Below are 22,802 nucleotides of genomic sequence, written 5' to 3'. Positions count from 1 at the left end.
TTGATTTTGTGTTTATAACCCTGTAGTCACCTGACTAGAAGTCTTGTTCCTCCTGCCACCGAACTTCACTAATTCCCACTATATCTAACTTCAACCTATCCATTTCCCTTTTAAAATTTTCTAACCTACCTGCCCGATTAAGGGATCTGACATTCCACGCTCCGATCCGTAGAACGCCAGTTTTCTTTCTCCTAATAATGATGTCCTCCTGGGTAGTCCCTGCCCGGAGATCCGAATGGGGGACTATTTTACCTCCGGAATATTTTACCCAAGAGGACGCCATCATCATGTAATCATACAGTAAAGCTGCATGCCCTCGGGAGAAATTACGGCTGTAGTTTCCCCTTGCTTTCAGCCGTCCGCAGTACCAGCACAGCAAGGCCGTTTTGGTTATTGTTACAAGGCCAGATCAGTCAATCATCCAGACTGTTGCCCTTGCAACTACTGAAAAGGCTGCTGCCCCTCTTCAGGAACCACACGTTTGTCTGGCCTCTCGACAGATACCCCTCCGTTGTGGTTGCACCTACGGTACGGCTATCTGTATCGCTGAGGCACGCAAGCCTCCCCACCAACGGCAAGGTCCATGGTTCATGGGGGGGGACCTGAAAATTTATCTATTTGTGGCAAAATTCACATCTACTTTTTAGTTGTTTGAATATTATCAGACATACAAATTGAAAAGGTTGTCATGCTATGTGCCTGAAGGCAAAGCCTTACGTGCCTTGAAATTGGCTGAAAACAAAAAGTGGGGTGCTTTTTGACTAGCATGTTTGCTTTTGCAAAAAACTTAAGTTTTTTCTGAAGTGATATTTCCTTGTTTTCTTATTTTGGTTCTGTTTATGCTTTCAACAAACAATTGTTCCTGTTAAGAAGCAGCAGCAGCCCTCTGACAGTAAACTGGGCGATTCTCAGATTTAAGGCAATTCAACTTTTTCTTCCCCTACCCCAGCAGAAAGGTGGAAGGAGTACATAGAGGGTCTATACAGGGCAATGTACTTGAGGACAATATTATGGAAATGGAAGAGGATGTAGATGTAGATGAAATGGGAGATATGATACTGTGTGAAGAGTTTCACAGAGCACTGAAAGACCTGAGTCGAAACAAGGCCCCGGGAGTAGACAACATTCCATTAGAACTACTGACGGCCTTGGGAGAGCCAGTCCTGACAAAACTCTACCATCTGGTGAGCAAGATGTATGAGACAGGCGAAATACCGGCAGACTTCAAGAAGAATATAATAATTCCAATCTCAAAGAAAGCAGGTGTTGACAGATGTGAAAATTACCGAACTATCAGTTTAATAAGTCACAGACGCAAAATACTAACACGAATTCTTTACAGACGAATGGAAAAACTAGTAGAAGCCAACCTCGGGGAATATCAGTTTGGATTCCGTAGAAACACTGGAACACGTGAGGCAATACTGACCTCACGACTTATCTTAGAAGAAAGATTAAGGAAAGGCAAACCTACGTTTCTAGCATTTGTAGACTTAGAGAAAGCTTTTGACAATGTTGACTGGAATACCCTCTTTCAAATTCTAAAGGTGGCAGGGGTAAAATACAGGGAGCGAAAGGCTATTTACAATTTGTACAGAAACCAGATGGCAGTTATAAGAGTCGAGGGACATGAAAGGGAAGCAGTTGTTGGGAAGGGAGTGAGACAGGGTTGTTGCCTCTCCCCGATGTTATTGAATCTGTATATTGAGCAAGCAGTGAAGGAAACAAAAGAAAAGTTCGGTGTAGGTATTAAAATCCATGGAGAAGAAATAAAAACTTTGAGGTTGGCCGATGACATTGTAATTCTGTCAGAGACAGCAAAGGACTTGGAAGAGCAGTTGAACGGAATGGATAGTGTCTTGAAAGGAGGATATAAGATGAACATCAACAAAAGCAAAACAAGGGTAATGGAATGTAGTCGAATTAAGTCGGCTGATGTTGAGGGTATTAGATTAGGAAATGAGACACTTCAAGTAGTGAAGGAGTTTTGCTGTTTGGGGAGCAAGATAACTGATGGTCGAAGTGGAGAGGATATAAAATGTAGGCTGGCAATGGCAAGGAAAGCGTTTCTGAAGAACAGAAATTTGTTAACATCCAGTATTGATTTAAGTGTCAGGAAGTCATTTCTGAAAGTATTCGTATGGAGTGTAGCCATGTATGGAAGTGAAACATGGACGATAAATAGTTTGGACAAGAAGAGAATAGAAGCTTTCGAAATGTGGTGCTACAGAAGAATGCTGAAGATTAGACAGGTAGATCACATAACTAATGAGGAAGTATTGAATAGGATTGGGGAGAAGAGAAGTTTGTGGCACAACTTGACCAGAAGAAGGGATCGGTTGGTAGGACATGTTCTGAGGCATCAAGGGATCACCAATTTAGTATTGGAGGGCAGCGTGGAGGGTAAAAATCGTAGAGGGAGACCAAGAGGTGAATACACTAAGCAGATTCAGAAGGATGTAGGTTGCAGTAGGTACTGGGAGACGAAAAAACTTGCACAGGATAGAGTAGCACGGAGAGCTGGATCAAACCAGTCTCAGGACTGAAGACGACGACAACAACAACAACAACAACAACAACCCAATCAGATAATTACATAGCCTGCAGTATATTAATTTCAACCTTTAGTGGGCATTCATAACTGTGCAAGATACACCTGACAACACTACATACAGAACTGACAAGGCAGTGTCTCAGTAGAACCAAAAATAACCATTCCCAGCATGCTAGGGAAAGAATTTCAGAGCAGTCAAAATACATGTTTAGTTTTCCAGTGCCGAGTGCACATGCTACAAACTGGCAATTTGCCATGAGCATAAACAAACTAAAATTAAAATGCCAGATGGGAGAGGAAACAAGCCTCACATCCCTCTTAGGGCAGCACCATTTCTGTGAAAGCAGAACTGACACACGGTCATAGGGATCATCAATCACTTTTGGTGTTACGTGGGTTGTAAGTGAACTGCTTGATAGACCTGGATAAGTCTCTTCCCTCAGTCCAAATAAGAGTATTAAGCAATGAGCAATACAGAACACGAAGTATTTGTTAATGGCTACAGTCTCAGGTTGACAGTATCAAACAGTAGTGCAGGCCAGACCTCTACTGCTTTCTACACCACAGTTCGAAATGCCCACTACCTAGAATACCATGATCAGTGTCTCCACATTATAAGATTTTTTAGCTTTAGCTGGTAGATGAAAGTTAGAGTCCCTTGTTCTAAGATGTTAGCTAGTAGACTAAAGTGAGACACTTTATTCTAAGATGTTAAATACTACAATGCATCAAGCAGAGTGCACCTTACAGAACAACCACCCAAAATTAGTGTAGCACCAGAGCACTGAACACAGTGATACATCATTGCACCTTTTATTTTGCAAACATGTTATGCACATTATCTTTCCAAATTGGGCTTTGCCATATGATGTGCAATTACGAACACTGGTTACATTTTCAATATGTACATGCAGAAAATAAAATATTTCAAACCATCTCTGACAAAATAGTTTATCCGGATACAATTCACTATGAAATAGTGTTTTAGATTGTTTTGTGTATTCACATATTGTGGTAGAACTCCTACCTATAGTCACACTTCTAGCAAAATGAGAATTCTCTCAACTTCTAAATTGGCTACACTGATAAGGAATGAATGCTGTTTGGTATTAAACTATATATCTTTAGTACACCTATCAGCACTCTAACTTGTTTTTTGGTTAATCATTGTCTTGGGCTGTCTCAACTATTCTTATTTCGAGCATAGTGATGGTGTCTTGCTGTAGGCATCACAGAGCAGCTTCAAACGGTTGAGGCAGACAAATAGTGGCAATGACAAAGAACTCCAGTTTCGTAAATGTGGGTATGCAGTGGCACTTTTATTGCTAGAAGAAATTATCCTCACTGTTCTGCAGCAACTGCACACTTCTGCAGTCTGCAAAAGCTTGATACACACCTGTGAAAATTTGGTATATACAAGGTGTTTAGTTTTAGTTCATTTACTTTCTATGATGAAGCACCAATATCCACTTAGGATGTAAGTCATCCATTGTGTTTTACTTTATTTTCATCTTACATAAACCACATCTTTGCCACTTCAACCCAGACATCTGCTTCTTGTACTACCTGCATAATTGCCATCTCACTTAAGACTAAATGTGTATAATATGCAAAGTGTGAAGTTTGAGTGAGTGAAGGTTGTAAACAATTATGATCAAGAGCAGCATCCTTGGGGCATCCATGTTGCACACATTCTTCACATGAGAGATTCTTGCTCTGATGCAACTTGCTACCTGTTTAACAAATTCTTCAAAGAAATGCCAAAGGCAGTGCCCCAGTTTTGTAAGATTTTATCTTACTAAGCAGTATGCCTTGCTGAATGCAGCTTTTTCACATACTAGGCTCCCACAGACTGCTGTGTACAACCAGTGTGAATGTATTGGGATGCATCTGTTCTGCATTTTTTCCCATGCTGCAAGCCAACTGACACTGACCACAAATGCAGTAAACATTATGGTGTTTCTGTGATCTGTCTAAACTGAGGAGTAAGCAGTGCAGGGGGATGCTGCCTTCTTAGAACAGCACTACAGGACAACTACAAATCTGTTACCTGTTTAGCAGTGCAGTTCCTTTGAGAGTATGTTACTCTTCATTAACAACACCAAGGACATTTTAGTTTTATGTCAAGACTACGTAACATTAGGTAAAGCAGTATTATAAATTATATTTATCTGTATCAGTTTATCACAACAGTTTATCTACAAGATCACTTCTGAATGCACATCTGATGTTTGGTACTGTTCTCTGTAGCATCATGCAAGCAATAGAACAAACCGACAGGCTTCTCTCAACATCCGCAAAAATACATCATGCCACACCTTGTAGTTTGGGTATACTGCATATCATTGTTGGAGTTACTCCTTACACAACATAACAATCAAATGAAAAATTATTCTTACTTCCTCAGTTATACTCCAAATTTCAAGATATGAGGCATAATATATTTCTATGACTGTTGAGAGATGCCTATCATAGTTTGTAATATTTGAAGAAATACTTCAAAGTCAGAATCACATTTAATACTTATTTTGAACTGATAACCAGTTTCAACAGTAATTCACTGTTATCTTCAGATCTGTAATACTGTGTACACACATTGCATTTGTAAACAGTTTCTGTGGCAGTGTTAATGACTACCAAAATATGTTACCTATACATAACACACTATCTTTTTCAAAATTATGCCCTATACTTCGATAGTATTGAATATTTAAATAGTTTGGAAATATGAGCTCTACCAGCAGGTAAATCACAACCAAAAATGTCATTAATAAAAATGTTATTTACACATATGTTGTCATGCAACTTTCACTAATTACATGCAACCCCACACATGCTCATCTGGAGACATACTGAGCCAGGTGCTGTGACAGGCAACCTACCTCTTACATTCACTAGGTGGCAGTGCAGTAACAAATGTTACTGTTTGAATTTACATAAACATTTATACAATTCACCAAATTATACAATAGTAATAGCTTTCAATACAAGCCTTCATAAGGGAGCAGTGCTGTCATTTAAGTAATACACTACTTTAAAAAATCTACAATGTACACGCCATTTACAGTATTTAAAAGCAATCCAACAAAAGTTTCTTAATTTTTAAAAAATTTGTTTCTGCATATTGCTAGTTCTGTATGAAAATTTCTTTTAAAAATAAATGACCAAGGCAGGCAACATTTATTCTCATGATTGCTTAGTTTTGTTTCTAAAGAATCTTCTTTGGACAGTTCACCCATTTGCATGTAATGTATTTTAGTGTGACATTTTCATTATGCTGTCTCACATCACAAAGTTACAAATCAAAAAGTTAGTAACAGTGTGCAAACTAAACATCCTAACCTAACATTTTAGCTTTTACAATTACCTAAAGAACAATTATATAATCTTAATTTTTTCTTAGTATGACCTTGCCATAAGATATAACATGGGTCTTTTTCTCCTATTTATTTGTATATTTAGTTTTTAAAAAACTTCTGAACTTCATGGAAAAACACTTTTAAACATGAGGCAGTAGAAACATTAAACAATTTTCCTTTTAATTAACTACTGTCAAAGCTTTCTGTAACATAGAGAGCAACTAGCTTAAACTAATAACATTTTATTTATGCAGTGTAGGAATTCCTGTGAAGAATTCATCTAGAACATTGACACCCAAGTTCTGGGGGAAAGTTGCCAAATTTGCAACATGAATATCAAATAGCTGTAGGTGAAATCACTTAAGGCAATAGGTAGCAAGGCTTCTAAAACTAATGATATAACATGAGTTCACTATGATGCTGGCAAGGCTAAAATTTGTAAGCTACACCACAGCAAATAACCACACATCTTGTTACATTTTGCCTAGCAGGGATAGCCACAGTTTAATGAATTATATATTTTCCTAGTGGCAGTCACAATGTTTCTTGTACTGGTGTATAATTACGCAGTATAAAGAATGATAAGTTAATGAGCCATCAACACTTTACAAAACAAATGCCACTTTAATGAGCCTGAGAATTTTTCCCACATGTCTAGGTGAGAGAAACAATCATGAACCAATTTTTGTAATAGAACATAGAACAAAGATTAACCTAAAACTACTCATTACTTCTCACTGTCTGCACATGTTGTATCCTGCAATCAACATGCAGATTCCTTAAAGAGTACAATCGCATAGTATACTCATATAAACTATGTTATTTAGTTTCAAGGTATCCCAACTAAAGTGTAACATCAATTTATAGTATCTATTTATCTAATCATAGTTTCATGTTCAGCTAAATAAGGGAGACAGTTTACTGGCACATAGTAATATCCAGTGCTCTAAGTCTTCACGAAAATCGCCTCTTACAGCAACATAGCATCACAGTAAAAATATGTTCATCACAAGAAGCCAATGTAATTTCCAGTTTTTTATGCCGCTCAAGGTTATTTATAGTTTATATACTTACTGTGTTCATGATTTAATGTTCATATGGGATAAGAGAAACTGCTGGTGTACAGTATAGAGTAAAATAATATCCAGTGCTCCATGCCTACGTGAAAATCTTACTATCTTAGGGTATTATCCATCGCACTAAGAGCAATATTCACCGTAAGAAATGCTAGTTACCTTACCGCGAGCCAACAAGGCTAGATACTGAAAACAATGTTTTATACATCACTATTTGACGTAACACGAAATGGGGCTCGATGTATATGTTTTAATTATTTCACTCTACTGAGAACTGTTACTGTCAAGGTAAGATTGCTTTGGAAATAAAACTGACAAATCATGATGATAAATGCTGCCTCCCTTAAATTAAGTTGGTGCATAAGTACATAGCATTTTTCCATAAGTTTAACAAACAGATACAGAGACTAACACCAATAATATATATACTACTCCACTATTTACAACAGCCTCCCAATGCTGGGGTAACTTTTTGATTCCATGACTTAAAATATCACATGGTTTTGAGACAAAGAACTCGACACGCTATGTTCCAAGTGCATTTTTATTCAGAAAGGAAGTTCCTTGAGGGTTGTTCGACAGAGCGGAAAAGGTGAAATCTGAGGGTGCATGATTGTGTGAATACAGTGGGTGTGGAATGACTTCCCAACCCAATTCCAGTATAGTGTTTTTTGTCAGTCTAGCAGAATACAGGCGGGCATTATCATCAAGTAGCACCACTTCATGCAGTCTTCCTGGTCATTGTCCTTTGATTGGGTCTGCAAGACACTTAGTTGTTGACAAATTGTCAGCAGTGATGGTTACACCTTGGGGGAGCAATTTTTAATACACCACACTTCCACTGTTCCAACAAATGCATAACATTGCCTTTTGTCGATGCATGCAGGTCTCTGTACGGGGAGTTGCTTCTTTATTTGGACTCTTCCATTCTTTTCTTTTCGTTATTTTAGCATAAAGACAGTTTCACACCACCAGTAACAATACAGGATAGGAATGGTCAGTGTTCGCGAGCCAATTGATGGACAATCAGAGATGCACATGTGGCCACCTGCTGATTTTTGTAATTTTGGCGTGAAGCATGTGGTACTCTCACACCTGATTTTTGAACCTTCCCCACTGCATGCAAATGTCACACAATGGTGGAATGATCAGTGTCATATTTGTCAGTTCTCGAGTACACTGATTTGGATCACTGCATTAATGCATTTAAGTAATCTTCTTCAAACCCAAAGGTCTTCCTGAACATGAAGAGTCGCTAATGTCAAAACAATCCTGTTCAAAATGAGAAAACTATTTTCTTGCTGTGCCTTGTCCAGTGGAATTATCCCCATACGCAGCACAAATGTATGCCTGCCTCTGCTGCTGACATCCCTCTATTATACTCAAACAGAAGATGACGTCAGAAACGCTCAGATTTCTTCACCTGTCACTCCCATTACAGCAACAGTGAATTACAAATAAAACACCAATCAATAAATAAATCCATGGCGACCAGAGACCAACAAGCAAAACAAAAATGCTAAAAACTTTTACACTAACTCAATACTATACTGTTCATTTATTAAAAATCTTACAGTACTCACGATATGCAGAGACAAAATTAAAATTTTATTAAATCCTATTAATGACATACACTGCAGAATTTGTTTTAGCAGTCTATTACTTAAATAACAATACTGCACCTTTATGAAAGTTTGTATATTGAAAGCTATTGCTACTGTATAATCTTTATAAAATGTCTGCAATTTTTTTTGAACTTTATATCTGGACTATCTTAATACACAAATTTCTTATGGGTGAATCATAACTATGTAAATGGAAACAGTAACATCTGTTACCACACTGCCATCTAGTGGACATAAGATGTAGGTTGACTGTCACAGCACACAATCCAGTACAGCTTCAAACAAGCATGCATGTGGCTGCATGTAATCAGCGAAAGTTGCATGCCAACATGTTTGCAACTAGTACTTTTATCAATGACATGCTGACTGGTTGTGATCTACCAGCTGGGAAAGCTTGCATTTCCAAACTATTTAAATTTTCAACACTGTCAAAATATATGCCATAATTTTGAAAAATGAATTATGTTACCTACATTTATAATATTATATTTATGTATTCATTACCACTGGCACAGAAAATATGTTTACAAATGGTGTGTGTGTGTGTGTGTGTGTGTGTGTGTGTGTGTTGTCCTATAGCAGATCTGAAAATGACAGCAGAGTGTTGTTGAAGCCAATCATAGTCAAAATAAATTCTTAAAAGCAATTTCAGCTCTGAAGTATTTCTCAGTTCACGATATTGCATGCATGATGTCCAGAGAATGGTATCAAGCACCAGACCTGCATACAGAATTCACCTTATAAACAAACTGTTGTCATGATTACACTGGTACAGATAAATAGATATAATATCTAATATAGCTTAACTTAAAGCTATACAATGTCAACAAGAAATTGCAACATTCCAAGCATTACTGGGTGTGTTACTTTTGGAAATTTTGTATTTGACTATGCTCAAAATAATTTCAAATAAGTTAACAGATGCCTCATAGCATTCAGAAAACTTGCCCAGATTTGCCTTTAACTTGCTGTGTAGCAGCACACACTTCTGTCTTCGACGTCTCAATATCAGATGAATTCCGTATTTCTCTCATGCTGTCATTGTTAACACCCATAAACAACTATTACAGCACACAATACAAGGATCACTTTCTTATTCAAAGAAATATTCAAAGTTCATACTGCACACAGTAAATTTTACTGCAGCTTGCTCTGACTTGTGACTGGATCTCTCTGGACTTCACTATGTGTGAGGAAAAAGACCATGTGGCCAGACTGACAGAGCTGCATGTGTTGATTGAAACAAGGCAGAGCCACTGGGTGATGAACACTTGTGTGGTTGTAGCATTACACTTGCTGCAAGCCAGAGCACAAAAGCAGCAGTAAAATCACACAAACAACTAGTTTTTTAAAAAGTGCTGAACTACCACTTTTTAGAATAATGTACTGAAGGTGTGAGAGAAAAGATGAGAGAACAGTAGGCAAATGAGGTGCGTTCAAGGCGTATCAATCCTATCTGTCATAAAACAAAGAAACACAGGAGACTTCCTTCAGCATAGATGTGATAGGGGACATACATGTGCAGTTGTGAATTTTTTCTTGCTAGCAAGAAGTGTCAGTTGCTGGCAGCCAGCCTGTGAATGAGCACGTGTAGGGAGCACCCACTGGATTCCAGTAAGTTGTGAAATGCCCACTCAAACTGAAAACAATACTGCATCAAAGGTTACCAAAAGCTTGGCGATACCCAAGAGGAAACCATTTGCAAGATATGTCGTGGGATGATTCACATATAAAGGGGTAGCGCAAATGCTTCACAGATGGCCACACATCAATGTAAAGGGAACCAGAAACAGGAAGACACTCCAGTCAAAATTGTGTCAATGAGAATGTGTGAACTGTCGTGGAACACTTACCACACTGAGAACTTGCAAATGAGTAAATTCAATTCTGACCAACTTCTGCACCACTAAAATGTCCACAAAATTTGTACCTAAACTGCTGACAATGGAGCAGACTTACCTTGCCAAACAGTAGTTAGCCATGCTCCCTATTCCACAGACATGCTGTGTGAATTTTGGTTGGTTCTCAAGCTGAAAATGCCCGTGAAAGGAATATAGTTTGAGGAAAGAGAAGATATCATGCAGAATGTTAATCGCCACTCCAAAAGATACGGTCCATAAGTGTTTACAACAATGGCAGGAGTGGTGGCAGAACTGTGCGCATTACCTAGGAGACTACTTTGTACCTCAAAATTAATAAATTTATTGCCGCAAACCAAAAGTTCAATTTAATATACTTCATATATCACAGACAACTGCCCATCAAAGGAATCCTTCCCTTCCTCTTGTACATGACAGGCACAGAATTTGGGATTAAAGTAATAGTAACCAAGCAACAAGAGGCAAATCGGTCAGTTTTTACACATTCTTAGTAGCATTTGCAGAAACGTACCATAGCATCTCCTTGTTACTTAGATTTTTTTGTTGCTCTTTAATTGTATGGAACAATGAGACTCCAATGTCTATGCTTAGACTTAATAATTCACTGTGAAAACATTCGAAGTTGTTATGGAGTGGTCCTATATGCTTTTAAGTTTGTGAATTTTCTAGCCATCTTCCTCTCTGGCCATGATTACCTCAAAGATTCCTCCCAGTCACTTAAGCCATTGGGAAACCTAAGCATGGAACATGACACTATATCAAGGAAGAGGTAACCATCTTCAAAATAACATTATACTTAGCATTTCATCATACATTGCACTGCCTTAGCCAGAATTCACATTGCAGAGAGGCCTGCAATTTGAGACTTCAATGGGTTGCATTTGTCTTTAAACTGGTTCTATGGGCACCTCTTTTTGGGAATCTCTGAATTCAAAAGTACACGGCCATTTATTAATTCAATCAGTGGCTGAGCAATTACATCATTTTCAGTACAGTACAGTACAGGAAAGGATACTATAAATATTGGGACTCACTGAAGATTCACACATTTTTTACAGTTTTAACCAAATTATTTCAATCCACTCTCTTCCATCTCTGCATTGCTTTCTAGTTTTCATAGCAACTGCAGAATCTATTCTGCATGTTAGGTATTTCATCTACCAGTCCCATTCTACCTTGCAATAGTTCTGAGCCTCTTCACTGAATCTAACAGTTTTTCTCCTCTGCTTGTTCTACCTCATTCCTGTAGATGTTGAAGAAAAATAAAGTCATTTTAGTTTAAATATCTGTGCTGACCCATCCATTCAGTATTGAAAGAATGAATTGCACGACTTTCCTTCTTAATGATCCTACTACAGAAATCCAGGTACGAATATGTCTTTTACTCACTGTTTTTGTGTGATTAATAATGCACTGTGGTCTCAGTATTTGCACAATCTCATTTAATTGTATTCTTAAGTACTAAAATCTGAAGTAGTGTTGAGACAAGCATTGCCTCCAGTTAAACAATTTGTCCCAGATATTATATAGCTCTTGCTTACGTTCATGAACACACTATTTAGCACATGTTCTCTGTGCAGGCTGAAATCACAACGTGAGGCAATTTTTGCTCCCAGATTAATTAGGTGGAACAGGCAGCTTTCAAACATTCATCTGGGGAATGATACAAACATTTTGTTCATACCTTCCAGTTCCTAAGTAGCCATTTTTGGAATTTATTTTCTCACTGTCCTGTAAGTGAGATCATTGACAATTCCTTAGTAATACATGCAACAACTTTGCCATCTCCTTATATTTAATCCATCTTAAATACTTTTATTTTGGTACATCCAGCTAGTATGAACATACAAAACATCTGGTGTCAATCCTATACAAAGAACAGTGATGCATCAAGTTTTCTTGTGAGGCTGATCTGCCATTGTTTTCTGGGTTCTTTTCTTGACATACAGTATTACACGTGTTTCTGAGCTAACATAGCAAGCAAGCAGTTCCCCAATCCTTTCACTTTATGCAGAGTCTTGTGTGAGAGTTTCTATCCTGTAAGTGTGTTGGGATTTTTACTCTTGTTTAACAGATTACATGACATCGCAAAAAACAAATTACCAGTCATACAGGTGAGTGGGAAATAGACTGACAATGCTGTGGCATAAACTACATTTCTATGATATCTGATGTAGAGCAGGAACTTCCATTTGCCATCTAGAGCATCCTAATTGACGACTTCCCATAATTTTACCAGCAACGGTATATTCATTGGAAATTACACATTACACCAAACAGACTATCTGGACAAAGCACTTTTATATAAAGTTAAACTTTTCAACACTGCAGCTTTTCTTTTCTTGAAACTTCCCGGCAGATTAAAACTGTGCCAGACCAAGACTCGAACTTGGGACCTTTGCGTTTCGCAGGCAAGTGCTCTACCATCTGAGCTATCTAAGCACAACTCGTGCCCCGTCCTCACAGCTTTACTTCTGCCAGTACCTCGTATCTCACATTTTCTTCACTTTTCTTGTAACTTAGGTACAAGTTTCTGACAAGTGCTTAACCCAATCCTAAGCCGTGTGAATTTTTATTTTTACATACCTTTGCACCTTGTAGTTTCTCGCAGTTCCTCAGCGTCAGCCAATGTCCTGACATCACCATTTGCCACTACTGGTATTCTAATGGAATGTGAAATCAGTTTCAAGCTTTCTTGATTGATTGGCTGGTTTCTTTGTTCCACAGTTCGAGCATGAACTGTTATAAATGACAATCCAGCAGCTTCCAAAGTTCTACAGAGTTCAACTGTCAACCTGCGAAATTTAAACATATGTTTCAGTAATTAACCCAATATAAAATATTGATATCAAGTAAGTTCCGTATCTACTGTCGAGATAATTACCAAAAACTCTTTCCAAGATGGTGATACTTTTTCAAGTAGAAATTTATGGCCTCTGCACTTCATAAGAATTATATAATATGCGCTCAATACCTTCCATTTTGATCACCACCCGAGAAAGTTGAAAACTTTCCACAATCAAAACTACTGCAAGATGAATGACAAAAAGTGAAACTGCAATAATAAAAATAAACTGAATCACAAATCTAGAAATTGAGGAGAATATACAACAAATCAACTAATGACATGGGACACTAATAAACCTCATTACATTGTAATTCCCTTCCTAGCCTCCACACACAAAACATTCTATTTTTGACATACAGATGTTTTATAACAGTGTATATGCCCAAAATGCATTATAGTATCAGAAATTAGGTAAGATACTTACGTAAAAGACACTAAATTTGTCACTTACTTCCACATTAAACTCATTACGAATGTTACGTTTAGTGAACAGGACTTACAAATACTTTATATTAGATATAAGCAATGTAAGAAAGAAAACAGTGGATTAATCTATACAAATAAAAATGTAAATGTTCAACTGCTCAAAATCTTAAATCTGATACTCAAATTCTGCGTTCAAATACACGCATTTTTATATATCTATGGAGCATCACCCTATAATATATAAATACACATTTAGTACATAAAGGAGAAAAGTTGTTACCAAAAATCTTTAAAAGTATTTGACCAATTTATTTCATATTTTAACACGATACTCTAATGAACATTGAGATGGTCATAAGCAATATACTGCATTTTTTAAATAAAAATGTAGAAGTGTTCTGTTACAACTGACTGCTAGAAAGAAAATGCCGTACTTTGCTCTGCAATGAATACATGCACTTTCATTTTTTCTTGCAGTCAATGCCAGGTAAATTACAATATGGCATTTACACCATTAGAAAAATCTTTTCTCCCACACACATCTCGTACATATTTTTGAACAAAAATTGTTTACACAACAATGTGCTTTTTTGTTTCCTTCCTCGCAATTTATTTTCAGAGAAAACATAAGAGTTGTATTCATGGCTTATCAGCTTATGATCAGAATACTACTCAGGAATCTGAACCTGTAGTAACAACTAACAAGGGTGAAGGTCAAAGGGCAGTAGGAGTAGATGGTCAGAGAGAAGGGACATAATGCACATGGAGGAGGAAATTGACATACATCCAATTCCCATACATATTTAAGAATTGCGAAGCATTGTTGGGATCACTAGTGTAAAATAAAATCACAGTACAATGAAACAATGTTTCAGATATCTCTGGATTTTTCACAAAATATTGCTTTCATTAGTACTATTGTTAGAAATAATAAAATTTTTCGCGTAGCAAGCTCTGTATAATAGAAACAACGCCACTACCGCTTCCTTTTTGGACAGAAATTCTTTATGTGTTACACTTATTTAATGTTTTGGCAGCCAGAACAGTTGTAAGCTATATTACTGTCATTTACATTTTCTCACTTTTGAATCAATATGGTGTCCAATACAGCTCTCCAATACACTGAACCAGATTATTATTTTCAGTCAAACTAGCAGACTACTACGCTAATTCTCTGCTTAGGTTTAAACTCAACAGGCACTAAAAATGCCATGTTTACTATCGATTGTTTATCACTACACCTATACAGATGTTAAAACAATAGGCATGTATTACAATTTACATGACACCAAGTTACCATCTTACTCTTTTTCATTAATTATACTAAAAATTAAGAAAAGGCAAATTGATATTTATAACTGATCCCTTTATTTCCAATTAGTCTGGTGCATCAACTACTTCGAAACATTATGCCCCTGTGCCATAATAAACAATTACAGGCGCAAGTAACCTAATCTGAATTACTGGTACAATCAGACATGTACAGTGTTTAAATGTCAGGTTTAACTAGACAGTACACTGTTCAAATAAAGTATTTCCTATTACAGGCAAACTTACATGCATGCTTAAGAAAATAATAATTACCACTTGAAATTGATAAGTTGCCTCATTGAATGTGTATGACAACCCGAGAGTCATTAACTAATAATAGTGAGAAGGGAAGATATGGGCGAGGGGAGTTTCACAATCTGTTCAGTCTCTTGCATACAGCTCTTCATATATTCTCTCAAGTATACGTAAATCAACAATTCTAAATATTATTCATATTCTAGAGAATCATATATATAGGAAAGGTGGGGATATAGTTCTATAAAAGCATGTTACCTAATATCATGTTTGATGCGTATTTTTGCAGACACCGAATATGGGTGCGGAATCCTGTTGCGCACCTGCAGCACCATGTCTTTCACAAGCTGTGGTTTGTCAAGTAGATAGGCACCCACACATTCACTGATTGCCCAGCGCTGGGGGCAGCCACAATTCAAATCTACACCATTGCTGTATCTACGAAGAAAATTAAGAGTACTGTGAGAGGGAAGACAACATATTATTAAAGCAATGAAAACCGACCTTACTACATAGAACTTCATTTTGAACATCATTTTTAATAAATAAAATTTGAACATTAGCTGTATAGTTGAGCACTTTTAGTTGAATCGCCATAAGAACATCCCAACAGTTTCAGTGGGCTGGATACAACAGCTTCATGCACTCACCTCAACAAATTATTAACATGATTTTGTAAACGTTTATGGCACCTCAGTGTGGTCACAGCTCCATAAATGGCTTCTGTTTCCACCTGAAGCTGTTTGTGGTTCACAGTTGAAAGATTTCAACAGCATTGCTAACTGTAAGGGATCTTCTTGCACTGATTACCACAAACCAACAGACTATAAACCAACTTTCATCTACAGTATGCAATATCTGAAGTAATAGTGTTAAAATTGCACAGTTGCAAATGGAAAACAAATACAGGCATGAGAGTGGTTATTTTATACTCTGACATTACAAAAAAAAAATCATCATCGTGAAATACTACCGTCTCAACTCTCCAGTCAACAGCTAAATACAACGAGGAACAATTTAGTGCAACCTCTTATCACTATCATTGTCACTTTTGCTGAATCTATCACTAAACTGAGTGTTGCAAAAATGCATCCTTGTTTGAAGTGACAATGTACCAGAGCGCCATCACATTTAAACCTGTCAGAACAGCTGCTTTTATAGCGTGACCCATTACACAAATGTTTACTTGCCTGGCAACCATTTCAGCAGCAGTGGCAAAATCATATGTATTGTTTGCTGCAAATTGCACTATCAATGGCTGATCACCTGGAAAGATAAAAAATTGTGAATACCAAAGAAGAAAATAAAACCATCGTTACTCACGAATGGAAAAATGGCATACCTGTAAATGTTGTAAATTCGCTGTTTCTTGCTTCTTCTGATTTAATAAATGAATCTGCTAGTATCATTGGCGTGAAACACACGTCACAGTTGTAAAGTCTAACCAATGTTCGGAATGCCAACCTAAAAATAATTTTTTAAGTTACGAAAGCAGTATTAAGACGTAGAAAAGAAACGTAAAATGAGCCTCCAACTACACCAATTCACGCCAAAATGATATTTCCAATTAGAAGCCGAACGCAATTCTTAAAATGTATATAGGCCTAAGTTTTACAAGTAATGAGGCACGCAAGAAGTGTTTTCATACAAGTATTTATTCACTGTAGTCTACATATAATTGAAAGATGGAAAACTTTATTTCAAATTATTAACTGCTGGGTTAAGCCACAAATTTCTGAAATCAAGTTACTATCACCTTCAACAAAAAAGAGCCGTCATCTCTAGTTAATAGCTCATTCTCCTGCAGAATCTTCTTCAAAAATAGGATCACAAGTTAAGCAGGACATACAAATGAGTCAACATTAATACAGCACAACCATATCACGAACTAATTCGAACAGAAATTTCCAGTACTACAGCAACGTGCACGATTTTCATTAATAACGATATTTCACCCTTAAACATAAATCACTAGATAGCCACCGAATTTCAACCCCATCCCTGACACCGCAATTATATACCCTTAAGGTGGTACTTTTCTTATAGATGTAACTGTTCTTAATTCAAGTTTGAACTTTATACTTACTTGCTGTATCTCACCATCGGCGCGCAGACCTTCACCAACTCTCTCCGCTCAAACAACTCACATATATCAACAGGCATCCTATGAACATCGCCGGTATCAACAAAACGGAATTAGTCTCACGCGCGCACTCAAAATGTAACACAGGTTTCACTTAAAATAACCACAGGCGTTACGTTAAGTGCGCTATACAGCATTTCAGTGTCCTACAACATTCAAATTTTAAAATATTTTGGAGAGCCGTTACACGAAACGGCACTCCCTGCTTGTACATCAGCGTCCTGCGCAGCAATGAGCCACTTGGCGTAAAATCAATAACTCAGACACAGGGACAGCAAACCTCAATCGAACGCGCTCGGGTCTGCAGCTCGTCGCGCATTCTTGTGGCTGGCAGCGAAAACTTACAGTCAGCATTGCCAAAATGAGTTTCATAGAGAAGATTTCAATCAATATAATTTAAAAAGGGTAGATAAATACTCTTTAATATACAGATATTACTTAAGCGAGACTGAACATAACAATGGCTGAGGGCATGCGTAGAGCAAAGCATCACGCCACACAAAAAACATTTCTGTGGCCTTCCGAATTATGTGAATTTCTATTTCTCCGAGTAAATATTTAAATTTATCAAGATTAACAGCACATTATGAGCATGAAATAACATAATCAATAATTTATTGAAGACGAGTATCAGAAAAAATGGCATATTATGCGGGAAATCAGAACATTTTTCTTCCCAAATTTGGGGAATCTGACCTAGATTTTTGGGGAACTTCTAATATTTGCATTTGGTTATTACATGTTTGCTTATGTTGATACAGCTGTCCTTTGCAAATGGAAAAGCATGATTGCAATTTGTGCACTGCAACATATAGTAGTAATAAAAACTTACATCGCCAAATTAGCCAATATACAGGCATGATAATCCGAATTTGCGTAAAAATTAACATTATTTACAAATGGCAGTTACTTTTTTTCTTTTCTTTAGGAGGATTAAAATCAGTCGAGAAGCCAAAGAATACAGCTTTCTATTTAACCCGCAAATCCTTACTTCAGATTACATATCAAAATCAGTCTCCCTGACTTCTAATCTTGAATGCCTCAAACTTTACTATCCCAGAAACTTCTGGAAAGAACAATGTTGCCGCAAAGTTCTTCAAGTCTCATGCCAAATATCAGGATTTTCATATCTGGAATGTACAGCAAATTTCATCAAAATAGAAATTGATGAAATAATAAATCTATTTTTTTGAACAGTCTGATATAGGATGTCTCATTTGCTGGATGTGCAATTTAAATATCTCATTTCTGAGACATTTACAAGTTTACAAATCAAAGAAACATACTGTCATCTACTTTGTTATGGATCTCACCACAAAAAAATGTGCTTCGACAATTGCCTTTACTTTCTTAACTCATTAGCAGTGGTAATTTCCATTTTCTTTTTAGTTATCAGCAAAAACACAAATGACAACCAGACAGCACAGACAGTTTTTATTTTAAACCCACACTGTTGTATGGTGCAAAAGAAGTCTTAATAATCAACTATCCTGAATCCTTCTAACATAGTTCGCAACTTACTGGCGATTTCTCCATCCAAACCATCTTTAGCGAGAAAATTTCCTGTGTCACTGCTACTGAGACTATGCACTATAGAAACATCTTGCCCCATTTTTTTTCAAAACATTCCATACAGAGACAAAAACTACATAAAAACTAATGTAATATAGCTCTTGCTGTAATAACGGACTCATTAAATTAACTAGTATACATCACAAAGCCTGTTTCTGATTCTCCACTCCCGTGCAATACATTAGTAAATGCTTCTGCACCTCCAGGATTGTGAAATATAATTACAGCAGCCTTCATGTTATTGGCAGATTCAGTCTATTCAAAGAAATGTTACATAAAACCACAAAGCTACTTGTAAACTTCCGTATTGGATATAAACTTCTTGTGGAAAGTACATAAAGCTCCGCTACTTAAAGATCAAAATCAGGTACAGGTTAATGAAGGAAACCTGAGACCATGATGTTTGTGCAGCCTCCGGCAGTAAACACGGGATTGAGTCATCTGCAGTCAGAAACGTATAGTATTAGTAAGTCAAGCTGCCGTAAGAAGAACCAGAACACTTTTGCCGTGAAAAATTACTCACAGTTTAGGGAGAAGTTAAATATGTCTTTAGTTGTGGGATATATTTTGGAGGAGATTTTGTAAAGTCTGTCATTACCGTAAACTGTAGGGGCTAAAAGCTGCATAAAAAAATTAAAAATATTGAGTGTCATGTAATGTTTTGTCTAATGTAATATCTTGTATAGACACCTTTTATTAACCTGACACATTCCACATCATTACGAAGTGTCGCATTCATGATATATGGGACAAGTACTAATCTAATCTAACATCCTAGACAATTAACACACAATTTTGAATTTCGCGCGGAGTGAATGAAACACCTCCTTGTCCCACAGGCCGAGCTAAAGGCGAATGTAGGCTTTCACTGTCTGCTCAGGAAGTGCTAAGAGCTGCAGACTTCAGGCCAGGCCAGCAAAGCACAACCGATCAGCACAACCGATCGGCACCAAGATTTGCTGTCCCTAGACACACGTAAATCGATATGCATTGCACATAAAGGGGATTCAGGAGTTTCTTCAAAGATTTTATACCCGTGCATTGTGAGTTAAAAAATGGAGGTATTCTACCTCCATGGTTAAAAAGCCGGGTTCACACACGCAACAAAAGGGTCGTTACAGCTAGTGGCATACTGCAATTGCATGTGTGAACTCCCATTTTTTTGTGGCGCAACTCTAGATCTGTCATGCCACAAATCCCTGGTGGCTGTATCTCAAAACACGAGCATTCTGTCACATTCATCGTAGAGTAACTGCTGCTTTACTCCGTTCCATTTTAGTGTGTTTTCATTTTATTACTGAAGAAAGTGAAAACAGTGGTCGGCACTTTCGCAGCATTTGGAACTACAAGAACAACAAACTATGTTTGAATTTCTTTCGCACTGTGTATGTGTGTGCCGTCCGCAGTGGCCGTGCGGTTCTGGCGCTGCAGTCCGGAACCGCGAGGCTGCTACGGTCGCAGGTTCGAATCCTGCCTCGGGCATGGGTGTGTGTGATGTCCTTAGTTAGGTTTAAGTACTTCTAAGTTCTAGGGGACTTATGACCTAAAATGTTGAGTCCCATAGTGCACAGAGCCATTTGAACCATTTGTGTATGTTGTGTGTGTGTGTGTGTGTGTGTGTGTGTGTGTGTGTGTGTGTGTGTGTGTGTGTGTATGTGCGAGCAATATTTGCAAATCAGTGATAAATAAACAAATTTAATAAGTACAAAAAAATGAGTCGTAGAAACGACATGATTTGTGAGACCAAGCAGTGTATAAACTGTGGATTATATGCGGAAAATAACTTGCGAGTGTGATGTGGCAGCTGTTAAACTAAAAATTAGTGATTCATAATGCCTACATCAACGAATACAATAAGATTTTAAACTCCTTAGGAGACTAGCATATCTACAGATAATTTCTACATGCCAGCTGTCGGATAGTTTGTCAAAGCAGACAGCGTTTTCGTCTCCAAGTATTATTTTTCTAATAAATGTGTTTGTAGCTTCTTAACCCTGGGCAAAAACTATTTTCGGATCCCACATTTGGGTTTCGTGCTCCTTGTCACAGCGCTAACCCATACTATGACACTGACACCGCCCCATATGATTTCAGTTGATGCCATGTTGAAAGTTGAGCAACTACATAGAATTTGCAGTTCCATGTGTGAATGGTAGCTCATGGTGCCACTACAGAAAGCCATAACCTGTGGTGTCACATTATTTGCATGTGTGAACCTGGCTTTAATGTCAGTGATCTCTATAGAGATCATTGATTAAGATTGATTCACACTTGACGGAAAGGAATGTGTCAGAAAAGAACACAGGAAAATGCCATTCAAACATTAGCATTTACACAGGCTGTCAAAAAAACAGAACGAGGGCTCAAGATCAACGGTTCCCAGGAAGAAAGTACTGACATTGACATTAATTAGATTAGATTTGTGTTCCAGTGGATCCCTAGCGAGTAGACCCTCTAGGCTGTAGAATGTGTAAGAAAAGCATGAATATACAACAAATATTTAATATTTACAAAGAAAAACAAATATACGCATTTTCCACAAATCCAAAGTGAAGTGGTTCTCATTGACATGGAATAAGTTATTTTCATTTAAAAAGTAATAAATGTTTTGTCACAAAACATGGAAATAAGCGGTAGTCAACCTTTTTGCCTACTGACTGCTTTTGTATCTCTGTTAGTTATCAAATGTTCTAACTGCCCACCAGTTCTACAGTAATGGAGAAAGTAGGGAAGTAAATTTATAAAGCAGAGTTACAGCAAGTTAAAGTATATAATAATAATTAGTTGCAAAATACTTTATGTCAGCATTTTATGAAAACTTAATGAAAATTTTTTAAAACACAAACCACTTACCACGAAACTTGGAATGCCCACTAGTGGCTGGTAAGGATTACCAACATTATAAATGTTCACTACCCTGAGGTGCATATGATAATTCTAAGGCCACAGGTGGTCACACATCGTTAAATAGAAAGGTCAATTTATAATACGTATTTACAATGATCACATCAATGCACTGAATTTGTTCAGAACAGAATTGTAATAATACTTGCATTGTTTGATTTTATTGTAACACATCACTTTATTAGTAGACCTGTGTCACATGCCAGCTTTAACTGGACAGACTGCATCAAAATTATGTATATATGTATGAGCTGTTTAGAATTTTTCATATGACATATAAAGAAAATTGTTCACAATAAGGACACGTATAAGAGATGAAAAAATATTACTTTGCCGAATCACTTTAGACACTGTTGCAAAAGCTTCTATTTAAACTGAACTTTATTAGTCATCAGACATTCTATGCCTGCCAGCAGGTTATTGAATAGGTGTGTTCCCGAAAAATGAACACCTCCCTCGAGCTGGCGAGGGGTGATGGCATCGATTGCTAATGTCAGAAGTGAAGCTCTTCTTGCCACACTCTCTCACGTTATTATTCCTTACTGGATTTCATGCTTTTGTGTCTTACTAGTCTTCCTGGGATACTTTAATTCGTTTTCGTCCACACTGCAAATGTTCCATAATGGATTGACTGTTATTTCCCATGAGTGCTCTTCCTTGAAAGAGGCCTAATATCTGAAAGAAAACTGATTCAAATTTTGCAATACCCAAATAAAGAAAAAGCCTACTTTGTGGACAAATAGGAACATAAAATGACGAAACAATAGCCATTAAATAACTTTATTTAACAGTGAAAAAGTCTCACTATTGCAGAATCAAAATATAATTGTTTTTCACTCCATTTAGTAC

At 37.2% G+C, this 22,802-nt stretch overlaps 1 protein-coding gene across 1 annotated transcript in view; it reads right to left on the bottom strand.

Annotated features, from left to right (window-relative positions):
• LOC124721927 (tRNA-dihydrouridine(20a/20b) synthase [NAD(P)+]-like) overlaps positions 1-17,806 on the bottom strand; it is a 43,157-nt gene extending 25,351 nt beyond the window's left edge. Inside the window, exons 1-5 of the mRNA XM_047247083.1 lie at positions 17,421-17,806; positions 16,677-16,798; positions 16,525-16,600; positions 15,593-15,772; positions 13,081-13,289 (exon numbers count right to left, since the gene is read on the bottom strand). Of these exons, the coding sequence (XP_047103039.1) occupies positions 13,081-13,289; positions 15,593-15,772; positions 16,525-16,600; positions 16,677-16,798; positions 17,421-17,497 (664 nt within the window). The 5' untranslated portion in view covers positions 17,498-17,806. The remainder of the gene's footprint in view (positions 1-13,080; positions 13,290-15,592; positions 15,773-16,524; positions 16,601-16,676; positions 16,799-17,420) is intronic.
• Positions 17,807-22,802: the final 4,996 nt, after the last annotated feature.

This window comes from Schistocerca piceifrons, chromosome X (genome assembly GCF_021461385.2).
Source record: "Schistocerca piceifrons isolate TAMUIC-IGC-003096 chromosome X, iqSchPice1.1, whole genome shotgun sequence".
Classification (NCBI taxonomy): domain Eukaryota; kingdom Metazoa; phylum Arthropoda; class Insecta; order Orthoptera; family Acrididae; genus Schistocerca; species Schistocerca piceifrons.
Note: the sequence above shows the minus strand (reverse complement) of the source record. Positions and strands in the feature narration are given on the sequence as shown.